This window comes from Ochlerotatus camptorhynchus, unplaced genomic scaffold (genome assembly GCF_037179485.1).
Source record: "Ochlerotatus camptorhynchus isolate MF236.1 unplaced genomic scaffold, CSIRO-AGI_Acam_v1.1 ptg000190l, whole genome shotgun sequence".
Lineage (NCBI taxonomy): Eukaryota > Metazoa > Arthropoda > Insecta > Diptera > Culicidae > Ochlerotatus > Ochlerotatus camptorhynchus.
The window spans coordinates 652,153-668,602 of NW_027040680.1; the positions used below are offsets into that span (position 1 = coordinate 652,153).

General features: G+C 39.0%; 1 protein-coding gene across 1 annotated transcript in view; it reads left to right on the plus strand.

Moving 5' to 3' along the window:
- The window catches only part of ftz-f1 (ftz transcription factor 1), a 524,702-nt gene extending 516,007 nt beyond the window's left edge, over window positions 1-8,695 (plus strand). Inside the window, exons 7-10 of the mRNA XM_065223300.1 lie at window positions 7,054-7,312; window positions 7,400-7,503; window positions 7,637-8,120; window positions 8,185-8,695. Of these exons, the coding sequence (XP_065079372.1) occupies window positions 7,054-7,312; window positions 7,400-7,503; window positions 7,637-7,783 (510 nt within the window). The 3' untranslated portion in view covers window positions 7,784-8,120; window positions 8,185-8,695. The remainder of the gene's footprint in view (window positions 1-7,053; window positions 7,313-7,399; window positions 7,504-7,636; window positions 8,121-8,184) is intronic.
- Window positions 8,696-16,450: the final 7,755 nt, after the last annotated feature.

Here is a 16,450-nt window from a genome sequence, read left to right on the forward strand (position 1 = left end):
AAAGTTGCCTTTAGAAACCTACGAGTACTTCAGAGTGAACATTAACTTCAGAATAGTCCTGAAATCTTTATCTGAATTATCTCCTGTCCATATTTTCTATGCATATTTAACAAAACAGAACATAATTCTCTGAAAGATTTTAGTGGAACAATTTTCCAAGTACTCAAATAACTCTTCTCAAAATTCCCTGTCCAAACAAAATATTTCTTCTCCAGATCTCCTGTAGCACTACTTTCAGAATTTGGTGTTCATATGCTTACCCTAGAAACACACTTGTCGCAAAACGGTTGTAGCAACTCCCATGCGACTTATTCCAGTCACAATCAAGTTGCCGCAACTTTTCAAAACAGAAGTGTGCTGCTTGGATATTTTCAGTATGTCATAACCAGTCAAAATATGATAGCTTCTTTAATAAAGAAAACTAAACTAAACAACCCAGTAGACCATCGACTTCTCTTTAAAATTGTCCCAAAACATAATCAAAAATACCTCTAGAATATTTCAATGACCAAGATTAAGTGTCTGTCTTTGCACAATTAAATCTAAGAAACCATTCAGTCAGATAGCCTTGGCATTCAGAAATGTTTGACTCTTTAAATCCAGAGGTGTCCAGAAAGGTGGATCGATAGGTAAAATCGCCTATACGCATCTACGGGACAAAAAAGAATCTCCTTCCAGCAACATGATCGCACAATTGGTCAAAATTGAGGGTTCGTCTCAGGAAGATGTCCCAATGAGTGGGGAGAAGAGCCATTCCTTTTTTGTCTCTGTTCGGGACTTAACACCACTGAGACCAGTAATTAGATCTATTGTAGTATATCCCGTGTCCTTAGTTTAGTGCATGTCGTATGACTCCATCACTATTGAGAAATGATGAAGTATTCGATTTTTTACAGTTGCCACTCTTGCATTTATCGCAAGGATCCGACTCTAATTGAAAAGTCCCGCTATTTATACCCTTCGGAGTATTGAAACACCCTTCAAAGGCGCGCCCCATTGTCAGTCAAAATTGGATTCCTTTGCAACAAAAAATAAGGAATGACACCGGTAATGACCATGCATCAGAACCCTAGTCTTAATCACTTCAAAATAGAGAACAACGAATAGTAGATTAGGAATCACATAGATGAAGACTAACTAAATAATTTTTTCCTTGTTTCAAGATCTCATCCTCGGTGGACAAAGCCGAGTCTTGTCACTATCAACAAGGCATAAAAAGTAACAAGGACTAAGATGTGTTCCTTGAATTACTGAAAAATCCTGTTCCCCTAGTTTGAAGTAGTCAGGACTAGGAATCGGTGGTAGATCTTACATTCCGTAACGTACCACGAAAAGGTGATCCACCCACGTTACGGAGCAGATGTTACGGGACAGCCCACCCTTTATCCACGAAATTTTATCAACAGGGAGTTGGCATTCTCACTCTCCCCGTCCAAATCGCTTCAATCGGGTACCCTGTTGGACCCTCCTCTCCCTTTTGTATATGTATTTAAATGTTTATGTTATGTATAATGAAATTTTTATGATTATTGTCATTAATACTTACATTTCGATGAAGATGTTGCTACCTATTTTACCTTTTATGTGATACTTATCATCACAGAAGCCAACTTTGAATCGTAGACCAGGTCCATTAACAATACACTCGTTCCGAGTAGGGGCTCATGGTACCACGCATCCTGTATAGTCATCTTCTTCTTCTTCAGATTCACTCACCACCCGGAATGAACGCTCAGTGCGGTTAGTAATATCAAATAGTGTAGGAAAAGTCGGCTTCTGCAATACCTTAACCTATTATCGTCAGGGGGATAAACAACGTCCTTGGGAGCTCAATTTTGGCATGTGGATACATTGTGTTTCAGAGCATCTATTAGCCAAATTTGAATGCTCTAGGATATTGTTTACCCCCTGACGATAATAGGTTAAGGTATTGCCGAAGCCAACATTTCCCTTAATAGTTTCATATGAATACCCAACTAACTATATCGTATCTCATTGACATTGACTCACCCTGAAACTACATTTAAAGATATTTTGTGATTATATGGTTACTTGTGCAAGTACCATAATTTCAACAACGCCCAACTATGGACATCTCAATGCTTATCCCATTTGAATCAGCGTACACCAACATGATTATCTGCACTAGGAAATACCAAAGAATATATAGAGATAAAACTCAAAAATACAGTTTTAACTGATAGTACGTCAAGCTGTCCCATATTGGACCCTGCCAACCTAAGTTGCTAAGCGAAGTACTTCTCAAACTGAAGCGATACATTTCTCAATGTTTCAACTTTATTCTAACGTTAACTTAATATTATCACCCATATGCCCGTACACACGCGAAACCCATCTCCATACAAAAACAAATAAAAATGTTTATGTATGATAAACACGTCCGGACATTAACGATAATATGGTTATACATGTTCACTATCGCAACAACGGGTAATCATCGAAAGTACTTGCATTTTACTCAGGCACTTTTGAGAAAACTGCAATCACCCGCTCATACTCGAAATGTGCCACGACCAACCTGGCACAACGATGCTCTATACGCTCTCTGATGAAAGCGCAGGGAACTTTAAATTTCAGGTGAAACCTAACCTAAACAGAATTCCAATATAGTTCTGAGTAAAATTCCGAGGGAATACTGAATATTAATCAAAGAAAATTTCGAAAAGAATTCTGATGATAATTTTACGATAATTGTGAAGAGAATTCCAATAAATTTCTGGGACCATAGAGAAGGATCATAACTTTAATTGCCGAGATTTGCACAGCCGCGCTCTCGGCAATCAATCTTACTGAGATCTCAGCAAACATGACGTTGTTTGCTGACATTCAACGGAACATTTTCTGAGACTCAGCAACCAAACGTCACTTTTGCTGAGACCTCAGTAAAACAGATTACCGAACACTTAGCTGTGCGAATCTCTTTTAGAAGTATACTAATAGTATTCTAAGGAAGATTATAATTAAATGAAAAAAATAATTTCAGAGGAACTTCCAAGAAACTCGGAGGAGGATTCCAAAGGAGCTCTGACTTGAATTACAAAATAATTTTGAAGATAATTCTTGGGATTTTTGAGGAGAATTGCAAGTTTATTCTATTAGGAATTCGTTGATAGAAGAATACCAAGGTAAGGAGCAGAATTCAAAGGGAATTCTGAAAAAATTTCATTGACAAATCTGAAGAACACTCCAATCGCATTGTTATTAGTATTCCAAAGAAATTGTGAGGACAATATAAAAGGAAATGCGAGGAAAACTTCAAGGGGATTTAATTCAAAGGATAATCTTGATGAATTCTGGTGTCTAGATAGTGAAACTAGTCTACTAAAAGGTGTATTCGTGGGAAATGGCATACACATAAACAGCTGCGATTTTTTAGCTATTATATCTAATAACTTGAATGCTCAGTGAAGAATGTTTAGTCCATAATGTACCTACAGCTTTACCCCGAAGAACGCGTTACCCACCGCTTTGTCTCGGTGGGTTTTCAACCAAGCGCTTTGATTTTCTGCGAGTGACTAGTTCTCCATTGACGCTACTCACATGAAAAAAAAAAATCAGACCCACTGGTTGGAACCCCGCCGAGACAAAGCGGTGGGTGCAACTCAGTGGGTAACGCGTTCTTCGGGGGATAGCTGTATGTGATTATTTTGAGGGTTTGACAGGTGGTTTAACTCGAGTAATGGTCATGAGAACAACATGCTGTCTAATAAATTTGGTACAGTCCCAAATTTGAAATCAGCAGTTATGCAAGGGAATTCTTTCGACATTGTTGCTATTGAATCTTGGAATCAAACCACTTTTTTTTTTTGCAAAATATTACAATTCATTCGATCACATCTCTATAATATCGGGTCACATCTCTTACAATCCTATGACATATTACGGTATTCGGCGCGATGTAAACATTGCGATTTTGTCGTCTCTTTCATTCTCCCGTTGTTTGATTTTTTGATGGAGCGATGGAGAAACAATCACATTGCCTCCCCTGCATGTTTACATCACTTTAAGTGGTCGTATAGGGTAAGAGACCAAAAGACCTTTTGTTTTCAATTGAGAGGAATTTAGCAGTTAAAAAATGAAGCAAAACAATGGAAAACAAAAAGATGAGGACGATGATAATGTCACGGTTTGGAGGTGTTCCAAGTCGATGGCGGGAGTGGTTGCGAAGGCAAACGAGTTTCGGTGATGGATGGACTTTGGAAGTATTCGGTGAGATCCCTATGAAAGAAATTCGTTGGTTGGGAGCTGCTGTTGAAGGTTTATGGAATGTACAATTTTGGTGGGATATGTTATTTCCTTGGTTATTTCCGCACAACTTTTTGAAAATATCAAAAAGCAGTTGCTGCTGGCTAGCTATGAGTGGTCCGAGATGCGATAAAGAAAGGGACAGACAGTCGAACCGTAATACACTCTAAAAATTAAATGAGAGAATGGTTAGATAATTCTGACTTATTCAAGATTATCGATGAAATCGGATGGCAAGCGCGTGTTTTTATTCTTTACGAATCGAAGAAATCCACAGAAATCGACTTTATGAAGCAAATTTTATTGAAATCTGTTAAATGAAATGTAGAATGCATTATTTTCGTCCCCCTCGGTCACACTTTAAAGATTAATTATCAGTGAATAAATTGCACAAGGAGTGGAAAAAATAAGAAAAATAAACAAAATGTCTGCTGTTTGTCACAATATTGGTAAGACAACATTTTGGTTTTTTTGATCTAAACACAAGTCAATGCTCATATTTGAATCATGTCATATGTTTTACTTATTTAAAGCTATCTGATCTATCATCCTTGTAAATTTCAAGACATTTGGAATAACATTAAAAAAAAAAATCAAATTGACCGCCCACGGTTGCTGCTCTGTTATAACCAGATCAGCTGCAATACACAGAGAACCAACAGATGATGTTTGGGACTAACATTCATCCTCAATGTGTAAGAACTGGAGATCTAATATTTAGCAATTACCAGCGCCGGCCGTGTCCAAATGCAGGTCAACTAGGGAATAGGAAGGAATGTGTTGACGTGGTACTCGCTGTGAAGGAAACCGAGAAATCCTCTGCGCTTCCACGAGAAATCACTGGGATGTTGGATGTGGGGAAAGGTTGCACGCACACGCAGGGATCGTTTTTGGTAGAGCGATTATAATACACAAACACATACACACACACGCGCGCGCACTCATCCAATTTCTATTTTTAGATCAGGACCCACACTGTGGTAGGTGATGGGATCGGTGTTAAAGAAGAATTTGTTTTCAATAAAATCTAGTGGGTATAGAATAAGGCAAAGTGAAAAATTGCAAGGAAGGGGACGGGCCTGGGATTTAACTCCCGACCTTCTGCTCAGTAAGCAGAAACGGTAACCACTGAGCTACCGAGCCTCGTCACAAGTCATTTGGAATAACATTTAAAATGATAAACCTGTTTTTGTGTGTGCCATTTTCCACGAATACACCCTTTAGTATGAGACACATTGTAGACAACATACGTGTATCTGTTGAGGATAAGCAATTAAGGAAATGGAATTAAATTGGAAGAGAACTGCAGAGTGAATTCAAGAAGTGTTCTGCAACCAGAGAGAGTTCTAAGATGAACTCTGTTGAAAATCTGAGAAGTTTCATAAGATATTGTATTAAGATAAGAAAATTTCTTAAGATATCATGTGAAGAGTTCCAGTGGTATCAAGATAGAGATCAAACATCGACTTATTTTCGCAATTCTGGACACAGAAATTAACCAACATCCAGGGTTTTGGAGAAAAAAGTTGTGAGACTTCCTTTGTTTTTATTGGTCGTGTTTAGAAAAGTTTCAAACAATGTTAGTTCTCAGATCAATATTCTGATTATGAAGAAATGATCTATTTAGTTTTTGAAATAGTTTGTATTGTAAAGCTGTTCTTTAAAGACTAATTTTCAAGCCTTAAAAACGTGTGTGGTACTTATGCCGTCGTGTTACCCAAAATAACACATTTTTTATCACCTGTAAATTTTATGATGAATCTTGATAAAACTTGAATAACTCAGGGAATTATATTAATGAAAATGAGTAGACACCCTGTCCTAACAAATCTTGTTTTAGTCATAAAAATGCTTTTAAATAATCATGATGGGTCATGAATTTATAACAATTCTCAATGTGCTAAAATTAGGTCAAAAATCAGTTTAATTTAGGATTTTCTTATACAAATCATCTTTACATAGACAGTGATTTTTTCTAAGCCATTATGGAGAGTTTTAATTTTTGATAGTTGATTGAACAGTAATAAGCTCTAGGTTTGACATTGAAATCGAACATATTCAAGTTATAACCAGAACTTAAAATTATTTACTGTTCAGGCTGATTCCGATAGCGCCGCACCATACAATTCGTTCCCCTATCCACATATCCACACAACAAGGTGAATGCAGGAGCTTAGAAAGAGCCAAACAAACACATTCGGTTACTCACGGAGAGGCAACTCACACCGTTTGCCTTCGGTAACTTTCTCGGAGAGACAACAAGCACACAATAAAAATATAACTGCCGACTGGAATAAATGAGAAGTGAAGGCAGTGATTTTCACTTCAATTCAAATATTCATCAATCAGTCATTACCTCGTCGCAGTAGATGAAATTTGTTCTCGAGATGATTTTTATCGAAAACCAGCCTAAAAGGTGAACCTGAGCATTTAGTGTTGGTACCTGAAAAAAAACTGGAAAACTAAAACAAAAAACATCTAAGAATAAGGATTCCTCTTTGTAATATATCGAGCTGCTAAAGACGTTTTCGGTGTTCTTCAAATGAAAGCTGCTAACCTAACCAGATGGCTAACAGATAGATGGACTTTTATTCAGTACGAATGTTACACAAACGCTAAACGATCCTTTCAGATTCTAGAATTCCAGAACAACCAACATACATTCAACCAATTATCCAAGGTAAACTGTGCGCAGAAAATGCTTGTAAACCCGAAACGTTCCAAATCTTACAAACCCAACTCTTTGCTTCAAAACACTAAAGCAATTTTTCTTCTTCCCCCAACCAGGTGGACGACCAGATGAAGCTGCTGCAGAACAGCTGGTCCGACATGCTGGTGCTGGATCACATCCACCAGCGGTTACACAACGGCCTGCCGGACGAAACCACCCTGCACAATGGGCAAAAGTTTGATCTCTTAGGTTTAGGGCTGCTGGGCGTGCCGAGCCTGGTCGAGCACTTTAACGAGCTGCAAAACAAGCTGCAGGAGCTCAAGTTCGACGTCGGCGACTACATCTGCATGAAATTCCTGCTGCTGTTGAATCCTGGTAAGGGCTTTTTAATTTCGAGAAGAAAACAATGGGTGGAACGGAGGTTTAATTGGTGGTTTTCTTTGTGTCTCTTCCGCTTAATAGTAGAAGTACGGGGGATCACCAACCGGAAAACGGTGGTCGAAGGCTATGAGAATGTGCAAGCAGCGCTGCTGGATTACACCCTCACCTGTTATCCGTCGGTGCCTGTAAGTAGACTACCATACACCGAGCGTTTCCATGGGAGATTCCATTGACGATGGAGACGCGTGGTGAATGTTGATTGTTTGTTTTGGTATCAAAAGATTAACCCATTTCCTTTGCAAACTCCGATCACTGTAGGATAAGTTTAGTAAGTTGCTCAGTATTATTCCGGAAATCCACGCGATGGCCACCCGAGGCGAGGAGCACCTGTACATTAAGCACTGTGCCGGCAGTGCGCCTTCCCAGACGCTATTGATGGAGATGCTGCACGCCAAGCGGAAATGAAGTCACCGGCGTCGTCGTCTTTCTTAGTTATTGTGATCGCCATGGGCGTTGGGAGCATAGCACTAGAAGCAGTGGGAAGGTTGCCTAGGGGTTTAAGTTAGCAGCGAAAACACCAACTCCTTACCACTCAATCCAGCCAATCGGAGACAAACCAACAAAAACACCTTCGAAGATGATGTGAACGATGTGTGGATAGCAGAAGCAGAAATGTGTTCTTTTCGTTTCTTGATAAATGAGTACTTTAGTTGCATCGAGCGAAGCGAATGTTCCATGCCTTCTTGTTAAACTACTTTGTAATAATTTAACAGTTAACTAAGGCGTCCATTTTGAGCGAAAGGTAAGTACCCATATCGAGTCAGTGTCTGTAAAATTAACATAACGTTTATCTTACACAAACGCAGGTGTGAATAGTCCCCGACCTGAAGCGAAAAATCGTGAAAAATCCGTACCATAACTCGTAAAATGGAGCAGCAAGCCATACAGCCAACGCGTCTGTGTGCGATTCAACCACTCTTTAAAAAGTGCACTACAACTACTACTACTACACAAGTTGGAGAAAACAATGACGTTACCATTTCATCTCAGCGATTTAAATTTTAATTCTACAGTAAATTGTGAAACCAGCAAACGTGTAATAGTCGTCAGTTCAAAAACAAAAATCAATTACCCGATGAATCTAATGCAAAAACAGAAACAGTGTGTCAAACAATGACCACGAATCAAAGTTCTCAAAACAGAAACGGACAAAACAACAGATTACCGCAGATTGCAACTCTCAACGTGACACTAGGAACATGTTTAAAATCTTAAAATCAAATAGAATATATACAAACCCAAACGCAAAAAAAAAACCAACATACAGAACGTAAAACAAAGGATCTAAAACTAAGTGTTCAATAAATGTTAAATCAAGCTGTTAACGAATTCTCCTTAATAACAAACAAAGCAGAAAAATTACTCTTTTTTCTCGTGTAAGAGTCACCTGATTTTTTTTAATTTCTCGGAACGTTAGTGCAATATTTATGCAAAAGAAAAACAAAACAAAAAACCACCACAAACCGCAGCAATCCATGTCATCCCTGACGCATCTCACAACCAAACAAATACAAATCCAAGCGAGTTTTGCACCCTTATAGAAAATCGTTCCTCTTTATCCTACTACACCACAATCACCATCTGCGCGGGCTTAACGCACCAAATGAACAAAAACAAAACAATATTGCCGTTATTAAAAGAAGAAGAAAAAAAATAATAATCAGTAAACAAAACATCCAATCAAAAAGTTGTTGAATCAGCTCCTACTTGTTGAACAAAATACCCAAACACACCCACGAAAATACAGCCGTATACTAAATGTTACCAATTTACACACGCAGTCGGAAAAATCAAACACACAAAAGCAAAACCTACAGAGAGATAAAAGTGTCCAAGAGCAACCCGTGTTGATTCGTGTTGTGCTGAAAGGGATAAACAAATATATGATAGGTGTCACTAGATGGAGCAAGAGAAGCCGTAGATTTCATCGCATCGAACATACACAAAACATTTGCATCACAAAATGGCAGTAGTGCTTTTAAGACAGAAAACTAAAACTATATCATTGTTGAAGGATTTTTAATTAGAAACGAAAACACACAAAAAAAAACCGCGAATGAATGATTGGTCAGAGTTTGGTCCGAGTCGAGTTGCAATAAAAGCCTAGAAGAAGCAAACGCGTTTCACCGGAGGGATCTGTTTCAGTGTCAGTGGCTGTGTGCTATAATTTTTCACTCTTCGGCGGGCTTTTCTTGTTCTAGTACTTCTACTGCACGGTGTCTTGGCTGCTGGGGATTCTTGTCTTGGGTGTTGGGTGGGAAGCACACGAATGATGTTTTCTAGTACTGCCTCAATACCCGATCACGAATGTGTAAGAAATTTAGCATTTGTAATGCAGGCCATAATGAAGATTAAATATAAGTAATGTACAGATTGTATCACTAAAAATCCAGCGTTACAACTTTGCAACTGCAGGTGAATTTAGATATTACAATGCTGAGGTTACATTGTGATGAATCTAACAAAACATGATGTGAAACTAGCTATTTGCAGATGTTCATCGCAAGCTCAGTCTAGAACGTGAAGAAATCCGCTCGCAACTTGTCTGGTAGCTGGTTATTACGGTCAGTCTATCAGCAGCCTTGGTATCCTCTGTTCTCTCTCTCTCTCTCGATTGATCTTGAACATTGGGAATGCGGTCTCTATCGTAGATGTTCAGTTTGAGAAATAATGTGAAGTTAATTAGGATCCGTAATAGCTTCAGATGATGCTATAGTACATTGGACACTAAGCAGGTAAAGATTATTCCAGCACCCGTGTACTCATTATTGATTATCGATTGGCACCAGTGACATCAGTGGCGTCCAGGATATCGTTCCAAGGTTATAGATAAAAGGAGTACTGAATCTGGTTATTACTAATTTTCTAGTCCTACTTTTACCTGATTATAAATAATCCTATAAGAAGAATCCAAATCCAGAATCCAAAGAAGTCCTGACGAATTTCACGGCATCTAGGGAAAACACCCCACAAAATTAGACCAAACAAGTACAAGGTCGTTACTGATGATATTATTCTTCTGAATTAAGCGATCATCAATTACTTCCAAATTATGTATTTCTCTACTTTACAATCTACTTGCAGTGAGACGGCTGGTGTGGAGCTGAAACCTCCACCCATACCGATCATTTAATTTGGAAGATTCCACTCACAGGTGCCCAATTTCAATGAAAACCATTCTGAAGCCGAGGAACAATTTCATTCTGAAATCTGCAGCTCTATGACACGATGTCATTTTCACGTAGGTAACATGTCATACGTGACAATGGGCTCAGCACAGCAAAATTAATGACTAGGCCCGGGACATGCTGCCTTATGTTAAACTCTGCTGTTAGTTTACACACTTAGAAAAATTCATGCAAATTTAGGTGCCGTGGGAGTGACATATACGAACGTCAATTTTGACATAAATTTGAGTCATAACAGACGATAAATATGTTTCTCACCCCAATGGGTCTAGGTTCAATCCCAGCCGAGATCGGTGGACTTTTTCTGAGGCATAAAAATCTCTGGCCACGTCTTCCTTCGGAAGGGAAGTAAAGCAGTTGGTCACGGCCCATGTGTGTTGTGAATGGGTGCGATATCCTACGCAGGTGTGGAAGCCGAGGGGGACGACTCTATCTACGATGCAGGAAATATTGTGTTTTGCTGTGGCTAGCTGCGCGTACGCTGAGTAGATAGAAAGAAAATGTATCACGATTTTGAAAATTTCCTGCAAAAATATGATGCGCGATGCAAGTAAATGCAAGAAATGAAAGAAGATTTTTCAAAGATTTATTGGCTAGTGTGAGATTTTTTAAGCATCTAGAATTGAGATTTAGATGTGTCGCCCCCCTCGGTGGAAGCTGCCTTCCTGTCAATGGATGGCAATCGATGTCCGTCGGTGATTGGCACTAGATTGCGGAACAGAGACCGACGTTAAATAAAGGAATGAAGAAGAATTTACACGATAAATATAGATTAATCAAACGTACTTTTCGTCGAGCAACGAACTTTTCAGTCTCGGAGCGCTTAATATTACATGACATGTTTGTTTACGTCTCATATTTTATGTCAAAGATGGATTCCGTCACGTGTAAAATTAGTTATTTCTAATTGTGTAGACCATGTCACTGAACTGGAAATCTTTCCATGAAGAAAGTGTATATGATTACAAATTCGGTGCGATCCATTAAGTAGGGGGAAATAAGGTATAGGAAAAACGGACGAAAGAGGGAAAGGGTTATTAATTTTTCGTGAATTTCACGTGACGTACTTGACACGAAGAATGTACTTAAAATGTGAAGCAAGGAATACTGGCAACACTGTCCATATTTAAACCATGTACACACCATGGATGAGTGCACCGATGGATTTGAGTTCACTCACTCGAGAAAAAGTGACACAAGCTGCGGGCTATGTTTACTAATCATGAACACTAAATGTTCATTATTAATTATTCATGAACATTTAGTGTTCATGATTAGTAAACATTGCCCGCAGCTTGTGTCACTTTTTCTCGAGTGAGTGAACTCAAATTCATCGGTGCACTCGTCCATGCAACCCCTAATAAACAAATTCCATAAACGAATAGTAACCCGGATGGTTGAACTATTTCACAAATTGTTTGGATGATACCCCGAACAAGATCGGTCAAAACTGAACCTACCCAAAAATGGGTAAGTTATATTGGGAGTGACAAGTTGACAAATGAACAAATTCGATCGGATTCATGTCAATGTTGTCCATTTGTCAACTTGTCACTTCCAACATAGTTTACCCATTTTTGGGTAGGTTCAGTTTTGACCGATCTGGGTGGATTCCACCCAAATTTGGGTAATTTTGGAATAGCGTGTGATAGCCAGCGTTCAAGTGACATTTCGCAGACCATGTGAGTTGATCGCCAAATTGAATTATCTAATCCGGGCGTTATCCTTTTACTCCACATAGAAAATCCATTCGCAAATAGGTCTGTTCCCAAACGTGCTTTTTCGCTGTTGCTGTGAACAAACTTTTGCTTTTTGTTGAACATAATCTTACAGAAAAACAAGAACAGGAACAAACCAAATGTCAGCCGGTGCATGAATATCTGGCTCCGTGCTGGGTTCCGTCAAGGTGAATTTAGAGTAACAGAGTTCAAATACCCAGTTCGAGCTCATTCGAAGTTCTAGTATAAGACTGGGGGTTATTTCGAGAGTCGAAGTGATTTTGGTCACTAGTGAAGTGAGAAAAATCACGTCGTGGTGACGTGACTCCCTGTGCAAATCAAATGGAGAGTCACGTCACCACGACGTGGCTTTTCTCACTTCACTAGTGACAAAAGTCACTTCGACTCTCGGAATAACCCCCAGTCTGTGTATAAGAGTTACGTCAAGAGAAAAACAGTGAAACTCGCATCACGGTTTTCGACAGATTTCCTTCCCTTTCGCTTGACAACAGAGGACTTCTGTATCAACTTCAAATGACTTCTAGCAAGAAAACAATTTAGCGAGCTTCACAGCAAATTGCTTTATGAAATTACATTATATTTTATATTCGATTGCAATAACTTTCGTGGAGCTTTTGGACGATAGGTAGCTGGCTTGACAGTTCAATAGATAGACTTGGCTTCACTCTTGGCGTAACTCACCGACTCTAGTTCGAAGTTGCTCGAACTTACTCAAGATTTTGATGTCAACAAGTAGCTTTGAACCTACTTCGAGCTTCACAGCAAATTGCTTTATGAAATTACATCAATATTTATTTGACGTCACCTTGCGAGTTTGAACTGAGCCGAGCGTAGCATTTTTCTGAGGAGTTTGAATTCCTTCTGCCAAATCATTCCACTGAGCTTCACAGCTTGTGAGCGAAGGGGGATAAAAAGTTCATGTTTTTATAACACGCTCTTACTTTCACTCTGGGTGAACTCTGAGCTTCTTGCGTCGAACGAAAAAGTCATACGGAATCTCGAAAAGCGTACCTCGCGTCAAATCATCCTCTCGCTGAAGTTCACTCTTCCTTTCTCTCGAAGAGTTTTTGTTTACTTCTTCCATACTCCTGCTGCCACTCACTCGAAGTGAGGGCTGGCTAAACTCGCAGGGAAAGAGTGTTTTAAAACCTCCAGTGAGTTTGAGGAGTTTCAGCAAGCCTGGTCGTCAATCACGTCGTACGTAGTTTGAGCCGCATGTCTTTATGTATACGAAACAACTCCTTACGATACTTTGCTTTGGAAGTAGAGACCTGGGTACTGTGGAGTTGTTCGATTTAATTTTGTAAACTGGAAAATTACTTGAAAATATTCTCAATTTTATAACTGTTTTTCTGTTTCTCGGTCGATTCCCACCAAAAGCTAAGAGTCAGGAGTGCTCGAGCCCTCATGACTTTAAAAAAGTATGGATAATTTTCGTGAGATTACAATGCCTGACGATAGATAAGCACAGTAACTACATGTGTTGCTTCAGAATGGAGTTCTCGAAGCAGAATCTCACGAACACTACGCTAATGATATAATTTTACACACACTAGCGTATACTGTCATGGGGAACTGTATGAATCAAACATCCATTTATGAGTAAAAGTTAACCCATTGTCAATAAAAGTGTCACTGCTAATTAATGAGTAATTTATGATACCCATTAAGTAGTAATTATTACACACTAAGAAATAACTATTTTTACACGAGACGTAATCCATCTTTGACGTAAATTATAGAACGTAAACAAACACGTCATGTAAAATTAAAAGTTGCTAAACCGAAGCGTACGCAACTCGACGAAAAGTACGCTTGATTGAATTGATTTTCTTGTTGCTTTCAACTGATTCTGATGTCATTAGGGCCGCTTTCATGTGTCGGTCTCAGGGCACGGAAATTTACATGACTTTTTCGTGGTGTGTAGCTACTGTTAGCAGCAACTCATTGTTGTTAAAATAAATTACTCATTAATGAGCAAAGCAACTTTGATTCAAAATGGGTTAACTTTTACTCATAAAATGGTATTTGATTCTTACCGTGAAAGCGTAGGGTTTGTTTTCGTTTTGTTGTTTATTTTTACTTTAGGATGACAGTTCTTATAGCAAATAACAAATGCAAATCGACAAGTGACAAGCACATTTATTGAGTCCGCAGTACCTAGGTCAAAACGTCTTATGTGAGTTTTTATATTGTAACATGAAATTCGAAGTAAAACTGTGATTTTACCGTTTCAACTGAATTTTCAACGTTATTATTCACTGACTATGGTAAAAATAGTATTGTAAAATGTATGGTTTCAGCTTCACCTTTGATTTTCTCATAATGGCTGATATGTTACATTGGTCCTTTTGAAAAGTTACGCACTCATTATTCTATTTCTATATTCTTTACATTCTTCTTTAGCTCCTTTATGTATTCTTATTTACTCTAATTCTACCTTCAGTACTGCTTTCACTATTGTTTACCCCTTCAAATCTTTCCCTTCGATCTGAATTTTTAGTTCCTTCCTCTTTGGTTCTATTTCTACCATAAATAAATATCAATATTAGTATTCTCTATTTCTACCTGCCAAATTTCTTTCACTATTGTCTATCTTATCGAATCTTTTTCCTCTATCAAACTTCATTTATCCCCTAAAATCTCTGTTGTTTACACACCTGCACTGAAGCAAATTTCCTCCTCCGAATCGAACCACATTTCACACAGCTTCAGTCAGCTCCACTCCAAGGTTGCTTCCCATCAAACGTCGAAAAAGTGACCCTTCAACCGTCCGAAGAACGTTCGCAAGTCTCCTCTGAACCGTAGCCAGTGTACCACCATCCCACGACTGCAGTGTTAATGAAACCCGTACACAAACCCGCCCCGCTTTCACAAATGGACTCTCGTGCGCTAGTTGATAAGTTAAGCCAAAACTGATCGTGAAACTCGCTTTCGTCGTACCCCTAGCAGCTCTGGCAGTGATGTGTGTGATCCTCCAAATTTGAATGGTTTGTCTTCGCTCTGATCGCAGCGATGATCAGTGGAGACAGACCGCTTTTCAATTTCGAAGACCGTCGCGTCCGGAGTGCTGGTTGTGAGCAAAAACACTGACGGTGGTGACTTGCGGGCTTTTTTCGAACGACTGAGAAGCGGGTTTTTTGCGTTGAAAAAAATAATCGGAACTGACTTTGTGGAGGCAGCTCGGCACTGAATTTTGTAGGGAAACTTCGATCATCGATCCGAATTTGTTGAACAAACCGCAGCGCAAATGAAACCTACCAAAACATGTGATGCTTAGCGAAAAACAAAAAAAAACAAAATCGAATGTGTTCTTTGAGAAATACAAAAATTATTAATAGGTAAAAAGAAACAAATCAGATGAGGGATATATATATTTAAATCAAATCCGACGGAGAGCGCGGCGAGCATTGTAGCCGCGCCGAGTCGGACCAGCTGTTGATTATGCAAAGTGAAAGTATTATCGAATAGTTTTATTTATTTTGTAGTAACAGATATAGGATTCAGAAGCAGAGTAGAACTTCCAAAAATTGCAGCAGCAAAAAAAAAAACAGAAAAAGGGGTGAAACCGATGTACATAGCATAGTGAAGCGAACGGGAGGAGAGCTTGAGAGCATGTGCTTATCAGTCCCTTCCAGGGCAGGAAGGGTAGGATTGAGAGCGAGTCAGTCAGGTTAGTAGGAAAGATTAACACAAAAGAGGATATATTTTTTGATGCCACTTTTATTCTAAGTAGAATCGTAGACGGACGTGTGCAGTGGTGAGAATTTCAAGAGCTCAAATTTCCTCAGAAAAAATTGCCTCCTTCGATCACTCCCACACACGCACATGTTCATCAAAATGCCAGGCCTTCACAAAACACCCACACACACACATTTACACACGTTCCCAAAAGCACCGAGCCTAGTCGAGTGATTCTTAAGTGAAAGTGTTTGAAACAAACAGAAATGAAATGCCTTTTCAAAAGTACAAAATAACACACTCACACTGAGATACACTTTCTCACAAACACATACACACAAACACAGACACACGCTACAACTCACAGAGAAGATTTGTTTAGGATCGTTGATGACGGATGCGATGCGGATCGATGATGATGAGGATGATAATGATGACAGGAGCTGTGTAAATATCGTTTCTAG